The sequence below is a fragment of the Balaenoptera physalus genome (assembly GCF_965194825.1).
Source record: "Balaenoptera physalus genome assembly, chromosome: 3".
In the NCBI taxonomy this organism is placed as follows: domain Eukaryota; kingdom Metazoa; phylum Chordata; class Mammalia; order Artiodactyla; family Balaenopteridae; genus Balaenoptera; species Balaenoptera physalus.
Genome location: NC_138890.1, coordinates 10003438 through 10013200, shown reverse-complemented (window position 1 = coordinate 10013200; position 9763 = coordinate 10003438). Strand labels below are relative to the sequence as shown.

Genomic DNA, 9763 nt, shown 5'->3' with positions numbered 1-9763 from the left:
CTCAGCCCTCGCGCTTCCGTTCCTGCCGGCGGGAGCTGGAACTAACCCCGTCCAGGGGACAGAGAATTCGAAGAAGCCAAAAATATTCCAAGAAAATAGGACGTGGGGAAAGAAACCGGGAAGCTGGAAACAAGCTTCAGTGTTTCCAACGCTTTCTCCAAAAAGCCTAAACGTTGAACCCGGAAGTGAGAAATAGGAAGTAGACTATGGAGGACAATAATAAGGTTACACTAAAGCGTGGGTTCCCAGGGCAGAAAGCCTCGGTGCAAGCTACTCTACGGTGGCGAGGAAGGGAGGGCGGAGCAATGGCTTTCCCGGAGCCAAAACCGCGGGGCCCGGAGCTGCCTCAGAAACGATTGAAGACGTTGGACTGCGGGCAGAGGGCGGTGCGAGCCGTGCGATTTAATGGTGAGCGCCCTTATCTTCATTCCGGGTCCTACCTCCGCCTCCTGAAGTCGGCGGCCCAGTAACCCCCTCGTGATGTTCCCCAGTGGATGGCAATTACTGTCTGACTTGCGGCAGCGACAAGACCCTGAAGCTGTGGAGCCCGCTGCGAGGGACGCTACTGCGGACGTACAGCGGCCACGGCTACGAGGTGCTGGACGCGGCAGGGTGAGCCGGGGGCCAGGCCGGGATCGAGGCGCTGAGGCCGGGATCAGAGGTAGACGCTGATCTTCCCTGCTCTGCCCTCTAGCTCCTTTGACAACAGCAGTCTCTGCTCCGGCGGCGGGGACAAGGCAGTGGTGCTGTGGGATGTGGCATCGGGGCAGGTCGTGCGCAAATTCCGGGGCCACGCGGGGGTGAGTGCAAGCAAGAAAAGGCCGCGTTAAAACGGACCTGAATTGCGTGTAGGTGGTAACAGGGACTCCCTCCCTCCCCACGCAATTACAGCGCAAAGATCCTTCCCCACGGCCCCGCCTTCACCAAGCCCTGTCCTTGCAGTTCCTCCAAAAACTTTCATCTCCCCTACCCCTAGCCTTTTCCCTTGCTTTAACTTGCACTGGGAACCCTGCTTTTATCCCCATCCTCCGAAGTCCAGCCTTCTCTAAGCTGCTGTTCCTGTTTTGCAGAAGGTGAACACGGTGCAGTTTAATGAAGAGGCCACAGTTATCCTGTCTGGTGAGTCCGGGGCCTAGGCAGGTGGGTGCAGGGGGCTGCCCCGGCCCCCCCAAACCTGATCCACCTTCATGCTGACCTCACAGGCTCTATTGATTCCACCATCCGCTGCTGGGACTGTCGCTCGCGGAGACCTGAGCCTATACAGAAGCTGGACGAAGCCAAGGATGGCATATCCAGCGTGAAGGTGTCAGACCATGAGGTCCTCGCGGGGTGAGTGGGGCCAGGACCTTGCCCCTCCCCAGGTGCCATTGGGGATCATAGCTGTCTCTGTACTTAGATTAAAATCTACTCTCCTCACTGCACTCACAAGGCCTTGCATGGTCTGGTCTCTGTTGTGCTCTCAGTTTTTATTCATTCCCAGGCTCATTTCTGTTAAATATGCCACACGTGCTCGCACCCCAGGACCGACTTTTGCAATTGCTCTTCCTCTGCCTGGGCTACCCTTCTACTACTTATTCAGAGTGTGTTTGAGCACCACCTGCAGGTCACATTTTCAGTCAATGAGCATACAGGAGTGAAAAGATAGGAAAACAAGGAAAAACCCCCACTAACATAGAGTTGATATTCTAACTGCAGGAGACAAACAATTAAAAAAAAAATATTCCCATGCAGGGCTGCCCAAATGTTGCCACAACCTGAGGGAGTGCCGATACCACCACTGGGGGCATTTGGGCTGCATGGCCTGTTGGCCTACCCAGTTCCCACACATCCCCCCTTGGACTGCACATGGTTGGCTCCTTCTCATCCTCAAGTACCAATTCAAACGTCACCTCCTCGGGGAGCTGATTACCCTCAGTCAGCAAGGCTCCACGTTGGCAGCAAGTGCTCCTGGCTTGGTAGGAGCTGTGTCCCAAGCTCCCACACAGGGTTGTAGCCCAGAGAAGGAGCTCAGTATAAATCAGAAACAGATGCAGTGGGACCTGATTGGCCCCTGGGGCTGAGTCTCAAAGCCAGTGCCTCAGAATTCCACTCATGAATTCACTTCAGTGCATGTTTTCTGTGGCCGGTCCTGAACATGACATGACAGTGAAGGGTGCCCAGGAAGGGCAGGCACCCAGCCTTGCTCTCAGGGCCCTGGCCGGGTGAGAGGGTACAGGAGCACCGAAGCTGGAGCCCTGGACCTACGGGCCCCTGTGATACTTCAGCTGGATCCACCCTCTCTTGCAGCTCCGTAGATGGCCGGGTAAGGCGCTATGACCTGAGGATGGGGCACCTCTTCTCAGACTACGTGGGCAGTGAGTGTGGCTGGGGCTGTGAGGCAGGCAGGGAAGGTGGGGGCAGCACGGGAGACCCCAGCCTGACCTGCTTGCCCACCCCTCCCCTTCCCCCAGGCCCCATCACCTGCACCTGCTTCAGCCGGGACGGGCAGTGCACCCTGGTGTCCAGCCTGGACTCCACGTTGCGGCTTCTAGACAAGGACACAGGGGAGCTGCTGGGCGAGTGAGTCCTCAGGGCTGTGGGGCCCCTCCCCCACTCCCAGTAAGGCCCCAAACCCTCACTGATGCCACTCACATCCAGGTACACGGGCCATAAGAACCAGGAGTACAAGCTGGACTGCTGCCTGAGCGAGCGCGACACGCACGTGGTCAGCTGCTCCGAAGACGGGAAGGTGTTCTTCTGGGACCTGGTGGAGGTGAGCCTCTGCACCGGGGGGCCTACCCTGTCCTTACCTGAGTCACCCCCAGGCCTCTATAAGGGAGTGCTGTTAGAACTGGGGGCTGGAAGGAGTGAGTGAGGGGATGAGGCGAGAACGTTCCTGGCAAAGGGCACAGCACGTGCTAGGGCTCGGGGTTGTGGCACACACGCACTGGTCAGGAGATAGAAGCACTTTGGATGGCATTGGCAGCAGCAGAATCCAGGTCAGGCAGGGCCACTGGGACTGACCCTGGGGTAGGAGGAGCGGATAGTGGCATCTGACCTCAGGGGAGACAGGGCTGTAGTTGTTCAGGAAATCTGAGCTACCTCTGAGCATCCGTGTGGTATCCAGCCCCCAAGCCCTGTGAGCCCTGTCCTCATGTGTCTCAGCCTGGTGCGGGCGTCAGGATGCGAACTGACCAGCCAGGCGTAGTGGGGTCAGAGCCAGAGAAGTAAGCCTCCTAAGAGGATGGAGGGAACCGGGGGGCCCTGGAGAGTCCAGGGGCCAGCTCTCCCTCTGGGAACTAAGAAGGTGCCAATGTTCTGCCTACTTCTCGAGTTTCCTGTAGACCGGAAGTCACCCTGAAGGGGAGGGCACATGAAGGGACACTTTCCAGGTGGAAAGAGGAATGGTGGCCTGCTTGAGGAACTGTGTTTGTTGAGCTATAACTGCAGGGTGATGAAGGGAGCGGGCATAGAGGCTATCAAGTGGGCGGGCGAAGCCCAGATGGCGGCAGAGGGGGAGGGAAACTGGGACCCACATGTGACCGGCCGTGGAGGAGGGTAGTGGCTGTGAAGGTGGAGAGAATCAGCAATCTCTGGGCATGGTCTAAAGGTAGAACCAAGAGGATTTACTGACGAAGGGATGTGAGATGTAAGAGAAAGATTCAAGATGTTTGACCTGAGCACCTGGAAGGACAGAGTGACTGAGGGGCTGAGTTTGTGGCTGGTTAAGTTTACAGTGTCTCGGAAGCACTTAAGACGCATGTGGCTGAAAGCGGGGGAGAAGCAGCTGAGGGGAGGGAGACACACTGGTGACACTCCCAACCCCCTCACTCCACAGGGTGCCCTGGCTCTGGCCCTGCCTGTAGGTCCCAGTGTGGTGCAGTCGCTGGCCTACCACCCCACGGAGCCCTGCTTGCTGACCGCCATGGGGGGCAGCATCCAGTGCTGGCGGGAAGAGACCTACAAGGCTGAGGATGGCACAGGCTGAAGCCAGGGGACCCACGACCAAGGACAGAGAGAGAGACACAGCCTGAGAAGGACCACTGAGACCATTTATTCTAGACATGCTGCTGACCAAGGAGTTGGGAGGAGCTGGGTCTGCAAACTAATAAATAGAGGAGGTGGTGAGGCCTCCCTGGGGCTGCACCGTCCAGTGTTCAGTCCTCGTTCTTCTCGGGCGTGAAGGCATCTACCTTCTGGGCAAAGGTTTCAGCCACGAGCAGCGGAAAGACCAGGGAGGCATCAGCATAGACCTGTGGAGGGGACTCAGGTGAGCCACGGGACCCAAGGCTGTACCCTGGGAGACCCTGTGCCCCAGCTGGCTGGCCGGCCCTCACCTTGACAGGCTGTGCGTCCACCCGGATCTTGCCCCAAGAGACAGCTTCATCTGGCCGGGCGCCCGAGTCAGAGCCATCAAACTCCTGGGCTGTGTTGATGTAGACGGCATAGTCAGCCCCATTCCGCTGTGGGGAGGGGCAGAGTGGGCTGTCAGCCACACAGGCTCCAAGGCAGGGCACTGTAGCTAGAGGCTGAGGGACGTGTTCCAGATGAAGGAAGCCCTTGGCGGCCCCTCACTCCAAGGGAAGGGCCCCACATCAACATCTGGGCAGAGTGAGGGGTCACGGGACGCTGGGCAGACAGTGGGCAGTGTTGCTCCAGACTCACCTCCTAGGTAGCAAGAGCCCTCCCACATCTGCCACCAGCTCTACAGAAGACCTCCAAATCCAACTTACCTCTCCCCTCTCTATGGCCCCCACCCTGGCCCCCTCATTTGTTCCCCCCAGAGCAGCCAGAGAGCGCCTCGAGAGCACCTGAGTGGCCCTCAAGGCCCTGCACTTTCTGCCTGTCACCTCCTGCCTCACCTCCTCCCACTCTCGCCTTCACCAGCCTCCTAGCTGTTCCCTGACCTACATCAGGCACCTCAGAACCTTTGCACTGACTGGTCCCTCTGCCGGGAATTCTATCTCGCCCCCACACCCCAGGACAACCACATGGCTCATGGGACCACCCCCTGAAAAACCTCTGCTCGCAGGTCACATTTCCCAGCTTTCCCTTTTATGAACAGCACCCCTTTCACTTGCCATCTCGACATCCTCCCTTACTTTTCTCCATAGCAATTACTGCCACCTGATATGCATGTCACCTGTTTGCTATCTCCCCCCACTAGAACATCAGTTCCAGGAGGGCAGGGATCTTGGCCTGTCTAGTCCACAGCTGTCTACCCAGCACATGGCATAGGCCTAGTACACAGGCCTGTCTGCATGACAGGCCTGAGTGCCACCCCCTACTAGGGAACACACACTCCATCCCTGCTCACCATGAGGTTGGCGTTGGCAATGTGGTGCTTGACCATGCCACCGCCCAGGATGATCATCCCAGTGCGCTTGGCGAAGATGGCCTGTGTGTTGATGAGCCTCAGGTCTGGAAAAGAGGGCTGTGTCAGGCCGCGGGCCCAGGCAGCCCTCCTCCCCCTCTCCTCTGGGGCCCTAGCACCTTACCTTCAACGATGTCCAGGACCAGGCCTGGGTTCTTATAGGAATGGAAGAAGATCATGTCACCCAGTGAGCCATCTGTGAGTGCCGGGCTCAACACAGGGATGTGGTTCTAGGAAAGAGCAAGACAGGAGAGCGGTTAGAGCTCAGAGCCCTGCAGGGGCAGTCTGGGGGCATTCCCTCCTCTCTGCCTGATTCTGGGCAGGGAGCTTAACTTCACTTGTGCCTGGCACATAAAGAATGGTAGCTCTTATTTTTCTGATTGCTGGACCCCATAGCCTCTGAGGAGCACGGGACCCTACACCAGGTCCCATGGGGGCTGCTAAGCACTGCCCCCAACTGCTTCCCAGTAGTCTAGGAGTAGAGCCAGAATACAAGGACCACACTCAACAGCTGTGGGACCTCAGGCAAATTGCCTAACCTCTCTGTTTCTGAGGTTCCTCACCTAGGAGTGGGAATGATAAGAATAGTACCAACTCCCCAGGTGGCTGTAAAGATGAAACAACACATGCCAAAGCATGGCAACTTTGCCCCCACCCAGCCCCTCACCTTCTGGGCCCAGTAATACACTGACTCTGGGTTGTTTATCTCCTTGCCAAGCCGGGCGATCATCTTGGAAGGCGTCCACTTCACACCCTAGGAGGAGACATCAGCTTCAGCTAGCAGCACCTCCCCTGACACCCACCGTGCCACCGCCTCCCCCCCAGGTTGCTCCAGCCTCACCTCTGTGTTCTGCTCCAGCACCATCTGGTCCAAAATGGGCATCAGCCAGTCCTCAAACTTGCAGTAATTGTCATTGGGCACCAGCAGGTTTCCGATCCTGGGGACAGGAGGCATGTGGGCATCAGGGTCCAGGACCCTCAGCCTGGCTCCCCTACCCAGCACCACTCAGGGCCCCCCACCTGTGTTTTTTTGTTTTTTTTTTTAAAGCCAGGTTGCATTGTTTTATTTATTTATTTATTTATGGCTGTGTTGGGTCTTCGTTTCTATGTGAGGGCGTTCTCTAGTTGCAGCAAGTGGGGGCCACTCTTCATCGCGGTGCGCGGGCCTCTCATAATCGCGGCCTCTCTTGTTGCGGAGCACGGGCTCCAGACGCGCAGGCTCAGTAATTGTGGCTCACGGGGCTAGTTGCTCCGCGGCATATGGGATCCTCCCAGACCAGGGCTCGAACCCGTGTCCCCTGCATTGGCAGGCAGATTCTCAACCACTGCGCCACCAGGGAAGCCCCTCCCACCTGTTGATCCCGTTCTCACGTAGCTCCTTCCCCCTGAGGCTGAACTCGCCCAGGTATGTGGGCGCCAGGCACTTGATGAGATCCTCCTCCACACCCCCAGCCGTGGTCACCAAGACGTCCACCTGCAGTCATAAGGCAGTGAGGTTGGCCAAGGAAGGGACGCCCTGCTTTCGTACCAGGCAGGACTCCTAACTCCCAACTCTCATCCAGTGACCCTTGTGGGGAGCTCTGCTGCAAAACAAAACTGACCCATAGTTCCCTATCTCACTTCTATGACCAGTAATCTTATTGCCCATTAAGACCCAGAGAGGCCAAGGCCACAACCCCACCAGGTCCCCACCATGTTGTGCTGCACGAGGTAACGGATGGTCTCACGAATGCCCGAACTGATGAGGTTGGATGTGTAGCCCAGAAAAATGGTGCAGCCGGTGAGTGGGCGGCAGCTCTGGGTCAGGTCTGCATGTTGGTCTTCATCCTGAGCCAGCGGCTCTAGTTTCTTCTCTATCTAGGTGTATAAGGGCAGGGTCGAGTTAACCTCTGGCCCCAAACTCCAGCCCAAGGACCCCAGGTGGGTTTCAGAGACAGACTCCGCGCCCAGGCCCTGCCCACTGAGGGATATGGGACCACTTCTACCTGGAACCAGGGAATGAACACCCCTGTTCAGGCTCCGCCCTTTCCACAGCCCAAGTCTCAGGTCACACACTCAGGCTTTGCCCCTTTTCAGGAATCACTTTTGCAGGCCCGACCCCTCTCCCCAGTGGGAAAAGCAAATCCAACCTCAGGTCCCGCCCTGCCTTAGGCTCCTCCTTCAATCCCTTCCTCAACTGCGCGGTCTGGCTCCAGACTCCGCCCATTCCAAAATACTTGCAACATGTTGCCTATAACGCGCCCCCTACCTAGAATCAGTCCCAACCCACTCCCCAGCACAAAAACTCCCGCCCAGGAGGGGGTCCCCGTCTCTCTCCAACTATCGGACGAAAAACACACCTCCTCCCAGGGAAGTCCCGCCCCAAGTACCCCACAGTGCTACTGGAGGCCACGCCCCTCAACCCAGGAAGTCCCACCCAGGCCTCACCATGGCGTTGACTTGCTGTACCGCGCGCCCGAAGTTGGTGGCCTGGAAACCAGTAGTGCCGAAGGCCTCCAGCAGCGCGCGGTAGTTCACGCCACGGTTGAAGTCGTAGCCCCGGACCTGGGCGCTCTCGGACGGCAGTGCCGAGCTGTGCTTCAACACGGCGGCCAGCGCCGCCGCGGGCGCCCCCCTCTCCAGGGGACCCTCCATGCTCCTGCGGCCGCACTGTCAAATCAGAGCCGCCCCAGGCCAGGCCTCCGGCGGCCTCGAACACCTTTAAGCCCCAGCACGCACAACCTGCGGAGGGCCGGAAGTTGTGTATGTCACATGACCCGCCCACGCCCGGATTCCAGGGTGCAGCCTTCTTTGCTTGTGTATTCCGTAGTACGGAAGCCTCAAGGAGCCAGTATCTCCTGTTTCTCGTGTTCTCAGTCTCAGATGAATGAGGAGCCCGCTGGAGACCCACCACGTTGCGTGGCGCTTGCCCATTCGTTTCTGTCCTCTCAGAGAGAGAGGATGGCTTCTTAGACGTCGCCCTTGGACAGAATTCGAATCACCTGGAAGTATCAGATAGTTTCTGCCTCTGAGCGTCTCTCGTCAAATGGGATAGTGATCCCTGTTCGTGTCTTGCAAGTCTCCAGAGCCTCCACATGCTGCATAACCTTCTGGTCTTCCTTCCCCTGGCAGCTGCAGCTGTCACCTCCTCTGGGAAGCCTTCCCTGACCTTTTTCTGGGTAAGAGACCTCCTCTGAGATCCAGGGCTGACATCTCTTTCCCTCCAGCAAGACTGAGATCCTGGAGGGTGGTGTCTGTATCTCATAGGTCCTCCAAACCATGCATAGGGTCTGGTCCAGAGGGACCCCTTTAATCACTCACTCTGCAGTTTATCGAGTCTACACTATACATTGGGCTTTGTGCTGGGTGCTGCATATTTATCAGTGAACAAAATGCAGACCCTGCCCTTCTGGAGCCCACAGTTTGGGGAGCTAGAAGGGTAACAACAGTGGTAAGTGCTATGTAGAATTAAACGGGCTGATGTGAGAGTCCATGGGGTTGGGGGTAGGTGGAAGACTTGGTGGTTTTATTTGGAGGGAGAGGTGGTTGGGGAAGGATGCCAAGGAGGTGACATTTCAGCCAAGGTCAGAAGAGGCCCCATATGTGAAGATCTGGGGGAGGCCATTCCCACTGGGAGAGAGAACAGCCAGTGCAAAGGCCCTGAGGCTAAAAAGGAGCCTACTTAATTAGAGGAACAGAACATTCTCCTTGACAGCCCCCACTTGGATCTCAAACTCCTGGCCTCAGTTCCCTCGCCACCTAACCCTGATCTTCCTGCAGTCTGCCACATCTCTGCAAACAGCCCTACCTTCCACTCATCTAGTAGGCTGAAAACTGAAGAGTTGAGCCTGATGTTTCCCCTTTTCTCACATCCCACATCCATCCCTCCACATGTCTGCCAAATTCTACCTACAAAATAGGTGCTTTTCTTTGTTTTCTTTTCTTTTTATTTATTTATTTTTGGCTGCATTAGGTCTTCGTTGCGGCGCGCCGGCTCCAGTAATTGTGGCACGTGGGCTTAGTAGTTGTGGCTCGCGGGCTCAGTAGTTGTGGCTCGTGGGCTGTAGAGCGCAGGCTCAGTAGTTGTGGTGCACGGGCTTAGTTGCTCTGGGACATGTGGGATCTTCCAGACCAGGGCTCGAACCTGTGTCCCCTGCATTGGCAGGCGGATTCTTAACCACTGCGCCACCAGGGAAGCCCTTCTTTTCTTTTCTTTTTTTTTTTTTTTTTTTTTTTTTTTTTTTTAAATTGAAATGTAGTTGACATATAACGTTATATTAGTTTCAGGTGTACAACATGATTCAATATTTGTATCCAGGTGTTTTTCTTCATCCCCACAGCTTCCATGCTGGGCACCTTCCCCTTCAGTCCATCCCCCAGCTGTAGCCAGAGAGTTCCTTAAACAAAAATCAGGTATGTCATTCTCTGTTA

At 56.7% G+C, this 9763-nt stretch overlaps 2 protein-coding genes across 5 annotated transcripts; one reads left to right on the top strand and one right to left on the bottom strand.

Moving 5' to 3' along the window:
• Positions 1-75: 75 nt before the first annotated feature.
• Positions 76-4125, top strand: WDR83 (WD repeat domain 83). Of its 3 annotated transcripts, XM_082457522.1 has the most exons (9): positions 76-408; positions 492-612; positions 695-800; positions 1071-1119; positions 1203-1329; positions 2287-2354; positions 2451-2559; positions 2638-2752; positions 3818-4125. In XM_082457522.1, exons 1-9 carry the CDS (start codon positions 207-209, stop codon positions 3965-3967), a joined length of 1047 nt encoding a protein of 348 aa, XP_082313648.1. In that variant the 5' UTR covers positions 76-206; the 3' UTR covers positions 3968-4125. The 3 variants fall into 3 exon arrangements, with proteins under 3 accessions (XP_082313648.1, XP_082313649.1, XP_082313647.1); XM_082457523.1 differs by lacking the exon at positions 695-800 and having other exon boundaries at positions 492-595; XM_082457521.1 differs by having other exon boundaries at positions 2287-2559.
• On the bottom strand, positions 4011-8118 carry DHPS (deoxyhypusine synthase). 2 transcript variants are annotated; one of them, XM_082457524.1, is made up of 9 exons: positions 7781-8117; positions 7046-7210; positions 6706-6827; positions 6195-6291; positions 6021-6107; positions 5478-5583; positions 5297-5400; positions 4317-4442; positions 4011-4232 (listed from the first exon to the last, which is right to left on the bottom strand). In XM_082457524.1, the coding sequence occupies exons 1-9, from the start codon at positions 7985-7987 to the stop codon at positions 4137-4139; spliced, it is 1110 nt and encodes a 369-aa protein (XP_082313650.1). In that variant the 5' UTR covers positions 7988-8117; the 3' UTR covers positions 4011-4136. The 2 variants fall into 2 exon arrangements, with proteins under 2 accessions (XP_082313650.1, XP_082313651.1); XM_082457525.1 differs by lacking the exon at positions 7046-7210 and having other exon boundaries at positions 7781-8118.
• Between the last annotated feature and the right edge of the window lie 1645 nt (positions 8119-9763).

What these genes read in the sequence shown, in the direction of transcription:
- WDR83 (XM_082457521.1), top strand. Translation starts at nt 207, where the DNA reads ATGGAGGACAATAATAAGGTTACACTAAAGCGTGGGTTCCCAGGGCAG. An exon ending in GAGGTGCTGGACGCGGCAGG is followed by an intron (nt 613 to 694) that starts GTGAGCCGGGGG and finishes TCTGCCCTCTAG; the next exon opens with CTCCTTTGACAACAGCAGTC. An exon ending in AATTCCGGGGCCACGCGGGG is followed by an intron (nt 801 to 1,070) that starts GTGAGTGCAAGC and finishes CCTGTTTTGCAG; the next exon opens with AAGGTGAACACGGTGCAGTT.
- DHPS (XM_082457524.1), bottom strand. Translation starts at nt 7,987, where the DNA reads ATGGAGGGTCCCCTGGAGAGGGGGGCGCCCGCGGCGGCGCTGGCCGCC. An exon ending in TACAGCAAGTCAACGCCATG is followed by an intron (nt 7,211 to 7,780) that starts GTGAGGCCTGGG and finishes TTATACACCTAG; the next exon opens with ATAGAGAAGAAACTAGAGCC. An exon ending in TGCTGGAGCAGAACACAGAG is followed by an intron (nt 6,108 to 6,194) that starts GTGAGGCTGGAG and finishes GTCTCCTCCTAG; the next exon opens with GGTGTGAAGTGGACGCCTTC.